This window comes from Mustela erminea, chromosome 6 (genome assembly GCF_009829155.1).
Source record: "Mustela erminea isolate mMusErm1 chromosome 6, mMusErm1.Pri, whole genome shotgun sequence".
Taxonomy (NCBI): Eukaryota; Metazoa; Chordata; class Mammalia; order Carnivora; family Mustelidae; genus Mustela; species Mustela erminea.
In genome coordinates this window covers 102371050-102388398 of record NC_045619.1, presented here as the reverse complement: position 1 = coordinate 102388398, position 17349 = coordinate 102371050, and the positions used below count along the sequence as shown (strand labels likewise).

Here is a 17349-nt window from a genome sequence, read left to right as displayed (position 1 = left end):
CTAATGAGCATTTACTGAGCACCTACTATGCAGTACACATTGCGTGAGATGCTTTCATTGCCCCATCCATGGATGGGACCTGTGTGAAACTACAGCTCAGCAGGACACTGAACTGTTTTGCAGATGAGGAATGTGAGATTCAGGGAGGTAACTTATTTATTCAACTAACACTAGCTTAGCACTTACTACACTGCCTTATTCTTCAGACTCTGTCCTAGGGGCTGGGGATACAGAAGTGAACCAAACAAGACCCCTGCCTTCATGAAGCTGGTTGGGGCACAGATTAAAAAAAAAAAATCTGTCTCGTCGTTCCAGGTAGCAATGCTAAGTGTGATGAAGGAAACTAAAGCATCGCCAAGGACTAGAGTGATGGTGTAGGAGTACTTCAACTAGGATGGTCAGGAAGATGTCTGCAAAGAGATGACATTTAGGCAGAGGTCTGAAGTGAGGGGCTGAGCAGGCACAGGTTTGGGGAAGGGTGCTCAAGGCAGAGGAGACAACCAGTGCAAAGGCCCTGAGGTAAGGGTGACCAACACACCACCAAGAGAAGGCCAATGAGCTGGAGCAGGTGTGAGAGGGTAGGAAGGGTAGAAGATGAGTATGGAGGGGATGGTTAGGGCAGGTCATCTTTAAAGGATCACGTGATATGAAGAAATGGATCAATGGATGGATGGACAGACATGGATATGTAGATAAACGGATTTTCATGGAATCCCTTAAGTTGCTACTGACCAGAGGTCAGAACATATATCGCTCACAAGTTGATAAGACATGTCCAAAGTTCAGTTTCCAATGAATCCCCTCCCTCAGAGAGCCCCAGGCAAGCATATTCCTTAGTGACATATATCCCCTATAGAGGAATGTGATCCAAAGTTTGACATGCAATCTGGGTCTTCACCTCGAGGAAACCTTTGAGGAGAACACAGGATGGGGTCTTTGAGCACCAGGAAGAAATGTCTTGCCTCCCATCTCTAAGGAGGCCAACACCCACAGAACAGACTGGCAGCTCCCTACCACCACTACCCAGGAACCCCCAGGCAGGGGCACTAGCTACACCAAGGCTCTTCCTCAGATCTTTGAACAAGAAAATCTGGTTTGCCCACCAGATAAAAAAACAAAATGCCACCTGCCAGAACAAGGCCAATGTTCCCTGCAGGTGACCCAATCACCAGGAGGCCAATCCTGCAAGGCCATCCCACCTCACAGCGCTATGCCCCTGCCCAACCTCACCTCCAAGTCCTTCTCGAGCTCCAGTCCGGCCTCCATCAGATTATGCTCAAACTCCTCCCGCTGCTCCTTCTTCTCCTCCTCCAGAGCATCAAGAGGCCCCAGCTCAATGTCACTGTGGCCCCCAGGATGAGGCTCCTTGCCTGTCTCCCCATTGGAGACAATTGCCAGTGACTGGCCAAGGGAGCCCTGGCCAGGGTGCACCCCACGCTTGCGGTAATGGTAGGCAAGCACGTAGTCGACCTTCCTTTGGTTGTCATGGAAGTGCATGCGGCTCCGGCGGGCCTCCGAGGACACCGGCTCATTGGTGTCCAGGTAGTTGTTGATGACCTGGCCAGAGAGAATAGGATAGGGACAGTGAGGGCCGGTGAGAAAAAGGGAGTGATGAAGGGGGCTAACCTCATTCTCTGGGCCCAGGGAGGGGGACCAGGAAGCCCCACAGGTCCCGAGGCCCTGACTCCCCCAGTGGAAGGACAGAGTGGAGTAGGTTCTTCTACCGCACCCAGCCCACACAGCCCCCCACACCTGTCCACAGCCTGGCCACCCGCGCCCTCCAACCCACTCTGGCCACCACGCACACACGTTCGCTTGCATGCACAGTCTGAACATGTAGCAGCAAAGCCCTGCACACCAGAGCCACACAGTGCTCCTGCACATGCACACAGAGCAAATACACATGGTACCCCACACACATGCATGTGCGCACACACACACAGCACCCCAGGGCGCTCGGACACACACACACAGCCCTCCACATGTGCTGGAACACACCCACACATACCCCGCTCCTTGCAGATCTGCTGGCTGGCCCGCAAACACACGCTTCCTGACACACCCAGACTACTCACGGGCAAGTTCTCTGGATCCATCGGAACAAAGGCCAATCTGTGGTCACCAGGCCCACCCCAGGCCCACCCCCCAGGGATTCACTCGACACTATGCCCCTCGCAGCCCCACATCCTCCTGCTCTGCAGAGACCAGTCGGGACCCTGCGAGAGACCGCGGCAGGGGGACCGGCTTCTGCTCTCTGCCAGCCCAGAGGTGGGAGGTTGAGAGAAGAGGAGGGGAAAGATCAAGGCGGGGCAGGAGAGGGACCTGCCTCCCTCCCTTTGGGGGTTTCCCTGTTTGTTCATGGTTTGCTACCCATCTGCCTCTGCAGCCACCTGAGAGGCCACCTGGGCAACCAGATGAAGTGCCAGGCACAGGGGAGAGCCTCCGAGCAGTTGCAGCAGAGCTCTGCTTCCTCAGACCTGGCAGGGGAGTCGGGGAGTCTGCAGACCAACAGGTGGGCCCACGTGGCCTCTCACGCCTCCCCTTCCCTCTCCTTTGCCCACAGACTTAGTGTGGACTTGGAGAGAGAAGAGAGGAAAAGGCCCTCACAAAAACCCTGGGCCTCTTTCTCTCTCTCTCTCTCTCTTTCTCTTTCACACAATCTCACACACACACACACCTGTGGGCAGAGGGGCCCCGGGTCAAGAGGCTCCTTTGGGGCACCCAACAGTGTCAGCCTTTACTCCACCCAGCACTCACCGAGCCGCTGCAGGAGCTCCCTCCACCGGAGGCCAGGCCAGATACTCCGTCAGAACTGCCCTGCTGGCCAGAACGGCCCTGCTGGCCAGGGGCTTGGGGACACGGCACCTTGAGGTACTGCTGTCCACGTTTGGGGCCCCGGTCCCCTCTGGCCACTGCCCGAGGGCTCAGCCGGCGCGGGGAGCCAGGGAGCAGGGGGATATCTGTGAGAGGGAAAGACAAAGGAGGCAAAGCAGCTTCAGGTGACAGGAAACCCAGGACACGGAGAAACTGAGGGGCTGAGGGAGGGAAACCGGGGTATCTCTAAGAAAAAGGCCACACCTCCTCACGGTCTTGCTTAGGCAGAGTCACACTGGCCACAGGGTGGGGACAGTATAGAAGGAAGCAGTGGGATGCGGAAGAGGGTCTCATGCACTACACACACGCACACATGCACACACACACAGGAGAGCCAGCAGCAGAAGCTCCTTCAGGTGACAGCTGTCACAATCTTCTAATTCCCAGACAAGAGGGGACAGTGTATCAGGTGAGCCAGGGTGAGTGGGAGCACTCCCTAGAGAGACACCGAACTAATGCCAAAGGCTGGAGTTGTAGGGTCTCTCCCAAGGCACCCTGGTGCACCCTTGACGCAAGAGCAAGGACAGACACACCACCCATGGGTCCCCTGAGGGCAGAGGCCTGCTCTGACAAAAGCGCTGTCTCCAATGCCCTTGAGGGGTTCCCACGCACCTGCTGCCTCCACCAGGGCCTCAGAGCTCCACAGCCCCTTCCCAGCCCTCCCCGGAGCAGCCCCCTAGCAACCCACAGCGGGCGCCAGTGCTACTTCAGAGACCTCCTGGTTTCACCCCCTCAGGGAAAGGATGCAGGCCGGTGACAAAATTGCAGAATGTCAGAACTGGAGGGCACCGAAGCACTAAACACGCCAGGCAGGGCCCACGAGCTGCCAGGACCTCGAAGCTGACCAGACCCAATCTGTACCCCCTCTGAGAAATACTCTTTCCAACCAAGCTGTACAGCGCAGGGCGCCGGGGCTTCCCCCTCAGCTCTGCCACTTGCTCAGACCTCTCTGAGCCTGTTCCTCCTGCCTGTAGCATAAGAATACCAGACTGGCCGGCTGCGGTGAGAAACCGAAGAACAGATACATATGCAAGACCCCCAGGGCAGTCATCAGCCCACAGGTGCACAATGAAAGGTGGTTGTCATAATTGTTCTCATTTTCATTCTGAGCTGCGTAGGAGAAGAAATCACACCACAGACATCCAGCTCAGCCCCTAGGACCTGCTCTAAGGAAGAATGAACAAAAAGCAGTTCAGAAGAGCCCTTTAGGCACCCAGCTCTCTGCTGGACAGTTCAGGGGCCCTAGAACATTCGGTCCCTATCCTGGAAAACCTGATCATCTCTTCACAAAGACAGAGCTGGCAGGCAGGAAGAATGCAGAGCAGAGCTCTCATAATTTACTTCTACACTGTGGGCTCCAGTGTACAGTTCTACACTGTGGGAGATCAGCGAGGCTGGAAGGCTTCCAGAGGGACTGAGCCCGACTCTGGTCTTGAAGGGTGGATGGGTTCAGAAAGGCAGGGGTGAGAACACAGAAGGGCAACAGTGGGTGTGCGTGCTGGTGGTGAATGGAGCACCAGGGGCTCAGGACGGCAAGGAAGGGCTTCCTTCCTCAGTCCCTCATCTTGCCTTATCCCTCTCCCCTTGTGCCTTTCGCATGCCTGCCTACCACCTGGCCCAGGGCAGAACTGTCCCCAGGGAAGGCTTGAAAACCTCCAGATGCACATCGAAAGAGACCAAGACCACCCCCATGTACACCTGTGCTCAGGCAGGACAAAGGTAAGGCTCACTCAAGCACGCTGGTCAGCTATATTCCCATTCACAGCTGTAGCTCAGATTCAGGGTCAGGCCCAGCATTAGTCAAACCACTATCCAGGAGGCACAAGCCCCTGAAGGTACAACCTGGGTTTTGAGGCTGGTCTCCAAGGCTCCACCAGCCATCCCAGCAGCTCCCTCTGCTTGCCTCTGATGCATGGACCACAGCTGCCTGAGGCCCTGCCTTCATGACCACCTTCTCCCCCTGCCCCCCTGCACCCAACAATGAGAACACAGCACATGGCTGAGTCGTTCCACCTCCAGAAAGACACACCAGGCAGTAATGACGCAAAGGTGGAGACACTCAAGCCGGCTGGCCTCACCATGAAATTGGGGGTCGGGAGGGGAGAGTGAAGCCTGGGCATCAGGACAAATGCAACAAGAGAACCCACTCCACAGGACTCCTCCAAGAAGCTGAAAAAGAGGGAACTTGAGCCTGATCAGAAGGAAAGGCCTACATACACACCCTGTGGAACATGTTACAAAGTTGAAAATAATCTTCCCTTTATTGACCAGTTACTTGGTTCTTGGCCGAGGCGGCCTTGCCCAACAGAACCCTGGGTATGCAGGAGGCAGCTGCCTCCCTGAGCTCTGAGTGCCATGGGGGATGGGGAAGGTGCATGGCTTCCCCACCTCTGGATCAGCTGGACAGATTTTCACAAGGCTTGGATGTTTTCTCTACACTCTCACCCTACGCCTGGATACTCTCATCCACTCCTCCGGCCTTAATGATCAGCTGTGCTCATGACCTCCAGCATTTTGTCTTTAACCCTTATTTTCTCCCAAATGCCCTGGATCCAAACACCCTCCTGCCTACTGGCCTCTCCACCTGGATGCTTCTGCGCCCCCTTCAGAACCTACAGGTCCAAAACCAAATCTGCATTCTGCTCCACATGAGGACCTGCTCCAGCATTGCCAGGCCGCCACCACACCTGTCCACACTCCCGCCTGGACAGCCTTCCCCGTGCCCAACAGTCCCTGTCACCCATTCTAGGAACTCTGCCCTGAAACAGCTCCCAAAGCCAACTGTTTTCCACCACCTCCATGACTACCACCCTAATCCAGACTACCATGCTCATTCGGCGGGGTCACTCCAACAGCACCCCCTGCTTCCACCCTCGCCCGCCTCCACTGTTCCCCAAAAGACGGTCGGCCTGGCTGTGACACCTGCATGTGTGGAGACCTTTGGTGCTTCCCCCACCCTCACAAGCTGTGAGACCCTGCATTACCCAGCCAGCTCCCCGGGTCCACTGCGTCTCTGAGTCCCAGCCCTGCTGCTCTGTAGACAGTGTCTGGAACGCACCACACGCTCTCCCAGCCCCGGGCCTGACCCATGTTCCTCTCTCAGGCTATGCTTCTTTGTCTAGCTGTGGGCCACCTGCTCTTTGGGTCACAAGGGACCCAGAAAATCAAAAGTAACACATGACTGTTTCAAAAAGCTACTGCTCAAGGTCTAAGACAGAAATATTCAGACACTACAGGCAAAGCTAATTTGCTTCCCTCTGCAGACAAGACTTGCGGTTTCCCAAGCTGAGGTGGTGCTGGGAGAGCTCGGGGGACACAAAGACACAGGTCTGGCTGGCAGGAGAAGGCATCCGAGCTTTATCCCATGGACTCCACTGGTCAGGAGGGTACCGCAAAGAGTGGGGCATTTATTGTCTGGGGTCACTGAATAAGGGTAACCTACTGATGGCAGCCATTGACTGTCCCGTCAAAGGAATCCCTCTCCTCCAAGCTTTTGCCCAGATCTGACCACTGCAACCAACTCCCCCAAATGGGACTAGCCCATCCTTCAGCCATCCAAACCCTCACAAGCCTCCTAGAGCATGAGGGTGGGGGGAGGGAAGGCCCTCCTCACCTAGTCAAGTGTAACTGGATGAAAATGACCAGAGGCCTCCCGGAGCCTAAACATAGACAGAGGGCAGCCCCAGCTTGGCAGCAGCTGCCCACCTCCCCCACCACCCCGATCCATTCTCCCCTCCACCTTCAGGGCGACCTTTCCAAGTCACTCTCCTACTGGAAGCCCTTCGAAGGCTCCCTATTGCCAGAGCAGGAAGTCTTTACCATGGACTGAGAGACGCTACATGTGTTCTCCAGCCTTGTTGTCACCCTCCTTCCCACTCCCTTCTTTCTGAATATTCTTATTTGCTCTATTGGCTAAGACGATGAAGCACAGGGAAACCACAAGGCATGTGACTGGTTGGGGGGCAGGCTACACTTTTGGGGGAGGGCAGTGTTCTGGTCTTAGCTTGCTGTTTGGAGAACCTGCCACCCGAGTGGTTCAAGACCGCAGCTGACACTCTTTTCCAGGCCAGGAATAAGAAATTCAATAAATGTCAGCCTGTGATCTGGGACTACATGGGTGTCTCACAGTGGAGTGGGATCTACAGACAACTGAGAAGTGCTGGGGTGACAACCACATTGCTCCCCAGCACTCCTCGCAGGCCTCGCCGTCAGCACCCTGCCACATGGCAACCCCCACGCTGAGTCAGGGGGACCCTCAGCGCCACGTCTTGGCATTGCCACAATTTCAGAAAAATAACGTGATTTTTTTGACGTCAGTTTCTACTTCCACAGTTGAGAGGCGGGTGTCATTACCCTATCTTTTCCCAAAGGGGGTGGGTGAGACAGAGCAAGAGGAAAGATGGCAACTCCTGGGAAGTCCACGAGCTACAGAAAATGTGAGGGATTGTTACCAAATCCTACCCAGGGCTTCAGGGCCTGCCCCTTCCCATGCTTCTGCCCACCCTCACTTCTCTGTTTCATACCAGTAGCTTGGCCTTAAGTCCCAGAATTGCCCTTCTCTGCCACCCGCCTGCCAGCTCCTATTCACCTCCCCCTGCAAGTGCTCCTAGAGGAGGCAGGAGAAGCACCAGCTCTCCATCCCCCAGTACCAGGATTTCGTTTGTCATCTGGCACCATTGCACAATTTCTTAGCCTTTAGAACCACAATTTCAGGGGTGAACTCTGTCCCTTCTGGACGGATCCCACCTCCACTGCTCAGGAGGGCTGCAGGTGCCTTAGGCTACACCACAGAGGCAGACAAAGGAGCAGGATCAGAAATCCAGAGGGAAAGGAATAGAAAGGCAGGAAGAGCTCCCAAATCTAAATGAAAAAGCAAGTAGAGCTTGTTTTCAGGGTCCTCCCATGGCCTGCCCTTTCACACCATCCCTTCCCCCAGCCCAGCCAAGGCCCCTCCCCAGCTGGGGTCCCCATTCCCATCCATCATCAGGGGCTTCTGACGCCCATTCCTCCATTGAGCTGTTTGCTGTCTCGGCTTACAAGCTCCAAAAGCTGGCATCCTGAGACAACAGAAGTGAAAGAATTCAGGAAACTCTAAAGCACTCTGGAGATGTCCCAAGCCCTGCATGTGTGCAGGAGTCAGGACTCTGGTCTCACCGCGAGGAATACCCTCCAATGGTAGGCACTGGGCACCATGCCGGGTGGGGGCACAGATGTTGTAGGGGTTCTTTCCGGACCCTTCGAACCACGCCCCGGCTCTCAAACAGTTTGGTGAAACTCTGGGGTCACAGCAAAGGATCGGAGTGGGACGGGGCTTCTGAGGAGGGGAAATGGCGAGGCATGGGCTGTGGAGAGCGAGGGGGATTGGGAGCGCTCAGGCAGTAGGGGATGGCAGGAGAACCGGAGCAAAGGGACCAGGGAGCAAGGCGGCAGAAGGCTGAACAGACTGGGAGCGGGAAGTGGGTTCCCCAGGCAAGCAGGAGGGGAAGGTGAGTCATCGGGGCTCTCGGAGGTTTCCAGAGCCTCCAAGAAAGAACAGCAGCAGGTGGTGTCCTGTGGGAGCCTGACCTCCAGGCAGCAGCGCTCTTCCTCGAAGCTTCCCTCATGGCATCATTACTGCCTCGTTACGAAGCACAGGCAGGGCAAGTGTGAAGGGAAGAACAGGGCCGCCTCTCTCCCCACCCTTCAAGGCCACTGTTTCAGGTAAAGCCAGACAGGCCAGGGCTACCCTGAGTGGAGACAGCGCGTCCACACCCTCCCAGGTTGAGAACAAGACCCCAGGTGGGGTTCAGAGAGACCTGGGCATGTGCAGACTTTTGTGGATGTTCATGTGGCCCCTCCCCAAGCATCCTGGGATGGATGGATGGCAGTTCAGGTAGGGTCAGCACTTGTGCAGAGGTCTTACCCTGCTTTCCTGAATGAACTTGATAGTCAAAATTAGAGATGCCAAGCTTAAAATTTGGACCCAATGGCCCTGCTGATCACCCTATGCCCTGCCCCACAGCTGCTGTTGAACAGCACTTTCCTAGACTCTGCATGAGGCCTGAGCAACAGAAGGATGGTCTTCCAGTCCCCTCCACACAATAAAGGACCATTTGCAGATCTGCGTCTTGGGCTCTGCCTCTCAGACTCAAAAACAGCCCTCTGTCCACCGATGCTCAAGTATCCCCTTCCTAAGGATGACACGGCGACAGTGTGCATCCTTACCTTGAACCTGGGTAAGTAAGAGCTAACAGGCCTCCCTGCCACTAGCTTGCTCCCCTCTGATCCTCAGGTCACAACCTGACCAAGTTACTCCCGTTCAATCCACTCTTCTTAGATGAAGACCAGATTGTCTGATATGCACACATCTGGGCCCGGCCCACCTGTCTGAATACTCCTTCATCTAACACCCATCCACAGCCCGCTTACCCCTCCCAGCAGCGCCCCCCTCACCACCACCACAAGCCATCACGCCATGCTCCAACCTCAAGTGGCTGTCGTTGCAGGGTGGGGGATTGAACGACTATGTCTCTATTCATTTCAGAACCATTTCACTTCCTGGGCTCTATATAATACAGTGGAAATATAAGGCTCGCCTTGAGTGCTCCCAAGGAAGGCAGATTAATAAGGAAAATATACTAATAAGAAGATCATTTCAGGAACAAGAGAAAAGCTAAAGCTGGAGTATGAACAAGAACCTGCAGAAGCAGAAGCCCGCAGCTCTGCTTAGAGCTAGCAAGAAAGGCCTCTCAGGGTACACGACTTTTGAGAAGCATCTAGAAAAGAGAAGTGGGCATAATCCAAAGGGCAAAGGAGGAAAAGGGATTGCAGGGAGGAAGGCAATCATTTGCATGTCCTTTGCAATCAGCTGCTGGGCTTGGCTGTTTCAGATCATCAACCTTCTGAGAGCAAGGCTTGCTTCCTCCTCCTCATGTTCCCTTCTACCCACATAGTCCCAGCAGGCGGCCAGCTATGTGATGGGATTGGAGGGGCTGAGAAAGGACCCTTCTGGTTTATAATACACACTTTTTAACATGGCCTACAAGGCCCCTTACTCTCTTTTCTGTCAACCTGCCAGTATCAATGATCTCCTGCTGGCTACTCCCCCCTCCCTGTCTCCCTCCCTCCACTTCTCTCTCTCTCTCTCTCTCCCTCTCTCTCTCTTTCTCTCTCTCTCTCTCTCTCTCTCACACACACACACACACACACACCAGGCACACTGAACTACCAGCAGCTTCCTTAAGGTGACCTGCTTTTTCGTTTGTTTGGTTTTTTTTTAAGATTTTATTTATTTGACAGAGAGAGATCACAAGTAGGCAGAGAGGCAGGCAGAGAGAGAGAGGAGGAAGCAGGCTCCCTGCCGAGCAGAGAGCCCGATGTGGGACTCCATCCCAGAACCCTGAGATCATGACCTGAGTGAAAGGCAGAGGCTTAACCCACTGAGCCACCCAGGCGCCCCTGACCTGCTTTTTCTTATCCTTGGTCTTCGATCTTTGGAATTATACTCCCTTCTGCCCCTAAACATATCTTCTCAACCAAGACAACCTGATAAGTCCCTTCTGGTAGCATTCTTAACATCTCTCCCCTCCCCTTTACAAAATTCAAACAACAAGCACTTATGGTCAATGCTCAGACCCAAGATTCTAGGTCAGGAAAAGAATCAGAATTTCAGGAAGCGCTTCCCTCAGTGGCAAAACCCATGGACTGGGATCTGGAGGAGTTCTCCAGATGAAACCTACTCATCAGCTGCCCATCCTACACTGTGGTCTGGAGTATGGCTGATGAGATTAATGTATAAGCGTCCCTACACCTACACCAGGAAGAAGCAGCCAGTCTACAGCCTAATTGATCAAAACTATTCTGTTGGCCAACCACAACCTGTTCTGAAAGTTCATTAACACGAAAAGAGCATGATGATGCAATGGTGAGCAAAATGTAACCCTTCTTCTACCCACCCCCCCAACACCACACACACAAGCACACCACTCTGTGAGGGTGTCCTCTCATGGACATATTTGGTGGATTCCTGCAACATCCCCCATCTTCCTCCATCACCAACCTCTCATCACCTCTCATCACCAGGGGTATAACCAAGATTGATGATCTCTGTCTTATTCCCAGCTCTCCAAAGAAGGTCGAACAGATTTCCATTGCCCAAAATAGACTGGGTCTGAGACTAAAGCCTAAGACAGCTCTTGCAGTCAGAGCTCCCTGCCCAGGCCATCCCAGCTTCCGACCTGGATGAGAAATGAGGCATACAGAGGGATTCAGCAGGGAAGAAGAACATGAATGAATCTGAGAATTTTATAAAATATCTCAAACATGTATAAGCTATAGGAAATTGCTCGAAAGTTTTCTCTGTGCTACTGCCTAGTTAACTGATATGAGTAAGTTCATATCATATAGACAGCAAACCTTATCTGCTCACTTGTGCTCTCCTCGAGGACAGGAACAGTGCCTATCTTGCTCACCACATATTCTTAGCCCCAAGCATGAGGCTTCAGAAGGAGGAGGACAAGTGTCTTCCCACAACTTGGGAGAAGGAAATTCACAACTTCAAGCATCAACTAAGATGGTTAACGCCACGTGGAGGCCTGAAGAATTGTTCATGATCACACTGGAAACACCCCTAGGGACTGAGTCAGACTTTTTAAAGGACTGGAGAGCCCATAATAACTAGGAGAGAGGAAAGTTTGAGAGACACATTTTTTAACTTCTCCTAACTCCACTTCTACTAGGCCTAGCCAAATATAAATTGTTCTTACTTAAAACCAGATGTGTCCTCATTTGACTATCAGTGAGGCGATGGTCACCACATTCCAAAGGACAGAACCAGAAGTAGTAATCCTGGAGAAGGAGAGATAGAAGCATCCAGGAGCTGCTCTGTGGGGAGGAAGAGATGGTCGTGGGAAGCCAGACTTAAAATATTAGCAGTCAGCAACTGAGAAAGGTCAGGGTCCGTGGAGAAACTGGCTGGTTCTCAACCCTAGATCCATAATTAGAATCACCTAAGAAAGTTAAAATATTGATGTCTGGGCTCCACCTGAAGATTTGGACTTCATTTGTGTGAGGTGCTCCACTCTACCACCAGGGGTGAGATCCCTGGTCTACAGAATCAAAAGTGTGGGCAGAGATCGAGTCACAAGGAAGGAAAGGAGCTTATGAAGGAAAGGAGCACCACCTAGAACTTGAATAAAGTGAGCTTAAGACAAATAAAACTAAGCGCCACTTTGCCTGGCCAAGTTAAACATTTTAAGTTTAGAGACCTCTCTTGGCCTGGGTGTTTAAAAAAAAAAAAAAAGTGGGTGCTGTATGAACCAAGAAGCAAGGGAAGCCTGTCCCTGCAGAAAGAAAAGAAAGCGACCATACTTGGCAACCCATGAACACACCTTGGGCCAATGGCTATAGAAGCGGTGTGTGCTTCAACCAGCAGTAAGACCCTCCACTCTTGTAGCTTTGGTTTGGCCCCCGACCTTCTAAAGCATACTGGAGGGCTTAGGTCGTAATTCCAGCTTGAGATCCGAGGGGATAGGAATGAGTTCTACACGGTCCAAGTAAATCCAAACACTAAATGTCATTAACTGTAGTGAACTTGTGCCTCAATGATGTGATACAGTTTATACAGAACTGGAGGCTCGCTTACCTGCCATAACAAATAGAAAGGCAAGCATCTTTCTCAAAATTGGCACCATTCCAGGAAGAGCCTCAAGATCAACGTATAAGACCATCCTAATACAGCATGCATTTAAAAAGCAACTTTTTAAAAAGGCGACCCTCAGGCAGAACATTATCATATCACCTCACTATCAGGGATACCCAAGTCCCATAACTCAGTACCCTGGCTCAGTACTTCATAATGAGGTTTTTATTGAAAGAAAGTTTTTAAATATGCAACTGTATCTCCAGTTCATATATTATTTTTTATAATTTCTCCATCTCCTTCCTTTAACCCAATGTGTTGATTTCATCAGGGTGTATAAATTCTGAAAAGCACTGAGTTCCAAAGGAGAAATCACATTCAAACTTAGCATCTCAAAGAACTGCTTGGGTTTCAAGCACAAGTGAAGTATGTATTTCACATTTAAGACAAGACTCACAACACCTTCATCTGCTTACTCTAGCTCACACCAGTCAGATACCACTTCAATAAAATAAAGTTTTTTTAGTTTTTTAAAAGAAGCAACTGAATCTGTTGGCTAACTAATTTCATACCGACTAACCATTAATTCATTTCTTCATTCACAGAGCTAGAACAAATAATCCTAAAATTTGTATAGAACCATGAAAGGTCCTGAATAGCCAAAGCTGTCTTGAAAAAGAAAAACAAAACTGGGGGCGCCTGGGTGGCTCAGTGAGTTAAGCCTCTGCCTTTGGCTCGGGTCATGATCCCAGGGTCCTGGGATCGAGCCCCGCGTCGGGCTCTCTGCTCAGCAGGGAGCCTGCTTCCTCCTCTCTCTCTGCCTGGCTCTCTGCCTACTTGTGATCTCTGTCTGTCAAATAAATAAATAAAATCTTTAAAAAAAGAAAAACAAAAACAAAAACAAAACTGGAGGCATCACAATTCCAGATTCCAAGTTGTATTACAAAGTGATAATAATTAAAACAATAAGCCTGGCATAAAAATAGACACATAGATCAATGGAATAGACAGAAAACCCAGAAATGAACCCCCAACTATATAGTCAATCAATCTTTGACAAAGGAGGAATGAATATCCAATGGAAAAAAAAGATAGTCTCTTCAACAAATGGTGTTGGAGAAACTGGACAGCAACATGTAAAAGAATGAAACTGGAACACCTTCTTACACCATACACAAAAATAGACTCAAAGAGGATTAAAGACCTCAATGTGACACCTGAAAACATAAAAATCCTTGAAGTAGCACAGTAATCTCTCTGACATCGGCCACAGCAACATTTTTCTAGATATGTCTCCTGAGGCAAAGGAAATAGAGAAAATAAACTATTGGCACTACAACAAAATAAAAAGCTTCTATACAGCAAAGGAAACAATTAACAAAACTAAAAGGAAACCTACGAAATGGGAGAAAATATTTAGAAATGACATATCTGGTAAAAAGTTAGTATTGAAGGGGGAGGAGCAAGAGGGCAGATGTGTAGGAGACCTAAATATAGTCAGGTCCCAGGAGTTCAGCTACGTTGTTATCAAACCATTATAAACACCTACAAACTCAACAGGAGATTGAAGAGAAGAAGAGCAGCAAGTCTAGGAACAGAAAACTGACCACTTTCTGGAAGGTAGGACGTGCAGAGAAGTGAATCCAGAGAGACAAGAAGATAGACCGCAGTGGGAGGGGCCAGATCCCAGTAAGTGGCAGAGCAGTGGAGCACAAAACTGGAACTTTTAGAAGTCGGCTCACCTGAGGGGTGGCGCTCCAGAAGCTAAGCAAGGGGTGGAGCCCTCACAGGGACTATGTGGTCTCAGGACTCTTGGGGTCACAGGAAGACCACGGTTTCTGAGTGTGGCCAAGCTCCCAGGTATCGGATCGGGGAAGCTGACAGCAAAGACAGAGCTGAGCAGTGAGCTCTCAGCTCAGGGTTACCTTCAACGGTGATCTGCGGCACAGTCGGGCAACTGCTCTTCGAGCAGGGACCCCACAGGGAGTCTCACCTTCAGGGAGACTCACCTTCCTCCTCTAAGAGAAGCAGCGCAGGAGCCAGCGGCAGGAATCTGCTGGGTTTGGAGACTCCACACAGAGCCGTGGGCCTGTGATAGAAATGCTTGGTCACAGGCTGGGTGAGCTCACAGCGTAGCCAGAGACCAGGGAGACAGGAGGGATTGAGTGTTTTTCTCTGAGGGCGCACTGAGGAGTGGGGCTCCCACCTCTCAGCTCCTCCAGGCTGGAGATAGGGAGGCCGCCATTTTCATTCCCATCCTCCAAAGAGGTATGGAAAGCGTTCAGGGAACAAAATCTCCCGAGAGCGAACCAAGCAGATTACTTAGCCTGGCCCCTGGCAAGGGCAGTACAATTACGCCTCATTTGAGAATCCGGGCAACAGACCCCTCCCCCAGAAGATCAGCAAGAGCATCCAGCCAAGACCAAGTTCACCGATCAATGAGAACTGCAGAACTTCAAAGCTCAGAATACAGCATGTAGAATTCATGGCTTTTTTTCCCATGATTCTTTACTCTTTCAAAGTTAAATTTTTTTTTTTTAAGATTTTATTTATTTGACAGACAGAGATCACAAGTAGGCAGAGAGGCAGGCAGAGAGAGAGGAGGAAGCAGGCTCCCTGCTGAGCAGAGAGCCCGATGTGGGACTCGATCCCAGGACCCTGAGATCATGACCTGAGCCGAAGGCAGCGGCTTAACCCACTGAGCCACCCAGGCGCCCCCAAAGTTAAATATTTTTAATTTTATTTTTTCTTATTCTATTTTTTAATGTTTCCTCTTTCCTATTTTAACATTTCTTAACTATTTTATCTTGTCAATACCATTTTAAAAATCTTTTTTAATTTTTATAGTTATACTCATATTCTATCCCTTCATTGTATTTCACCTTATTTTTTGCATACATATAGGTTTTTCTTTCTTTAAAATTTCGGGATACAGTTTCTTCTAATAGATCAAAATATATCCTAATCTAGCACATGGCTTTTTCTAGTCTCCAGCCTGATCCCATTCTTTTGTCTTCTTTCTTCTTTTTTTCAACCAACTTATCTTATCAATTCCTTTTTTAGAATCTTTTTAAATTTTCATCTTTACAGTCATATTCAAGCCCTTCAATATGTTTACCCTTAATTTTGTATATATATGTTTTTCTCTCTTTAAAATTTTGAGAGGTAGTTTCTTCTAATAGACCAAAATATATCCAAAATCAAGTGTTTGGCTCTGTTCTATTCACCAGTCTAATATACACATTTTTTTCTTTTTTTCCTTCTTTGCTCTCCCCCTGGTTTCAGGTCTCTTCTGATCTGGTTAGTGTATGTCTTTCTGTGGTTGTTACTACCCTTTCAGTATTTTGTTCTCTCATTCATCTATTACCTGGATAAAATGACAAGGTGGAAAAATTAAACACAAGAAAAAGAAAAAGAGGCAGCTCCAATGGCTAGGGACCTAATCAATATGGACATTAGTAATATGTCAGAACTAGAGTTGAAAATTATGATTATCAAGATGCTAGAGAATCCCTTTCTGGAGAAATAAAAGAACTAATATCTAACCAAGTTGAAATAAAAAAAGCTATTAATGAGGTGCAATCAAAAATGGAGGCTCTTATTGCTAGGATAAATGAGGCAGAACAGAGAATCAGTAATATAGAAGACCAAAAGATGGAGAATAAAGAATCTAAGAAAAAGAGAGACCAACAACTACTGGAACACGAGGGAACAATTTGAGAGATAAGTGATACCAAAAGACGAAACTATTGAAATAACTGGGATCCCAGAAGAAGAAGAAAGAGAGAGGGGGACAGAAGGTATATTGGAGCAAATTATAGCAGAGAATTTCCCTAATTTGGTGAAGGGAACAACATTAAAATCCAGGAGGCATAGACAACATCCCTCAAAAATCAATAAAAATTGGTCAATATCCCATCATCTAACAGTAAAACTTACAAGTCTTAGTGACAAAGAGAAAATCCTAAAAGCAGCTCAGGACAAGAGGTCTGTACAACAGAAACAAGAGGTTTCTACAACAGTAGAAATATTAGACTGGCAACAGACCTATCCACAGAGACATGGCAGGCCAGAAAGGACTGGCATGATATATTCAGAGCACTAAACGAGAAGAATATGCAGCCAAGAATACTACATCCACCTAGGCTGTCATTGAAAGTAGAAGGAGAGATAAAAAGCTTCCAGGACAAACAAAAACTAAAACAATTTGCAAAAGCTTAGCATGCAGTAGACGCTCAATAAATAGCAGTTCTTATTATCAATATCATCATCATCATTTGGGGACTTTGGCATCAGACAAATAAAACTAAATTTAAAAATTCATTCCTTCATTCAAAAACCATTTAATAAGTATTTAGCAACCCTTGTCCTGCCATGGCTGCTGAAACTTGAAGACCTCAGAGACTTCTTTGGAGAGACAAATATGTAATTCTGCAACTTAAATTCAGGAAAATAAGTGTGACCATGCCACACTAAAATTATCATTTTTGGTAAGTCCCTAAGACAGAGACTACTAGCTGCTTATCAAAATTCCATGTTCTCTCTTTCTTTCTGGACACATAGCTAGACCCTATTTCCTAGCCTCCCTTGCAATTACATGTAGCTACAAGACAATTCCAGCCAGAGGAATGTAACCAGAGTGATACATGCTACCTTCAAACCTAGCCCATAGAAACCTTCTGTGCATGCTTCTGCTTGCCCATCCATGCTCTCTCCCCTTTCAGATAACTGGGAAGAAAGCCCTTGGGGCTGCCTTGGAAGTCAGAGTTGAAACTGGTTAAGCCTCCATCATGCTGGGTCCCTGAAAAGATATAGGGATAAGAGCCACCCCAGTCATTTGTTTACTCAGCTGGACT

General features: G+C 49.7%; 1 protein-coding gene across 1 annotated transcript in view; it reads right to left on the bottom strand.

Annotated features, from left to right (window-relative positions):
* Positions 1-17349, bottom strand: part of ANO2 (anoctamin 2) — a 338274-nt gene that overhangs the window by 311689 nt on the left and 9236 nt on the right. The window contains exons 2-3 of the mRNA XM_032349035.1: positions 2758-2960; positions 1231-1557 (exon numbers count right to left, since the gene is read on the bottom strand). Of these exons, the coding sequence (XP_032204926.1) occupies positions 1231-1557; positions 2758-2960 (530 nt within the window). The remainder of the gene's footprint in view (positions 1-1230; positions 1558-2757; positions 2961-17349) is intronic.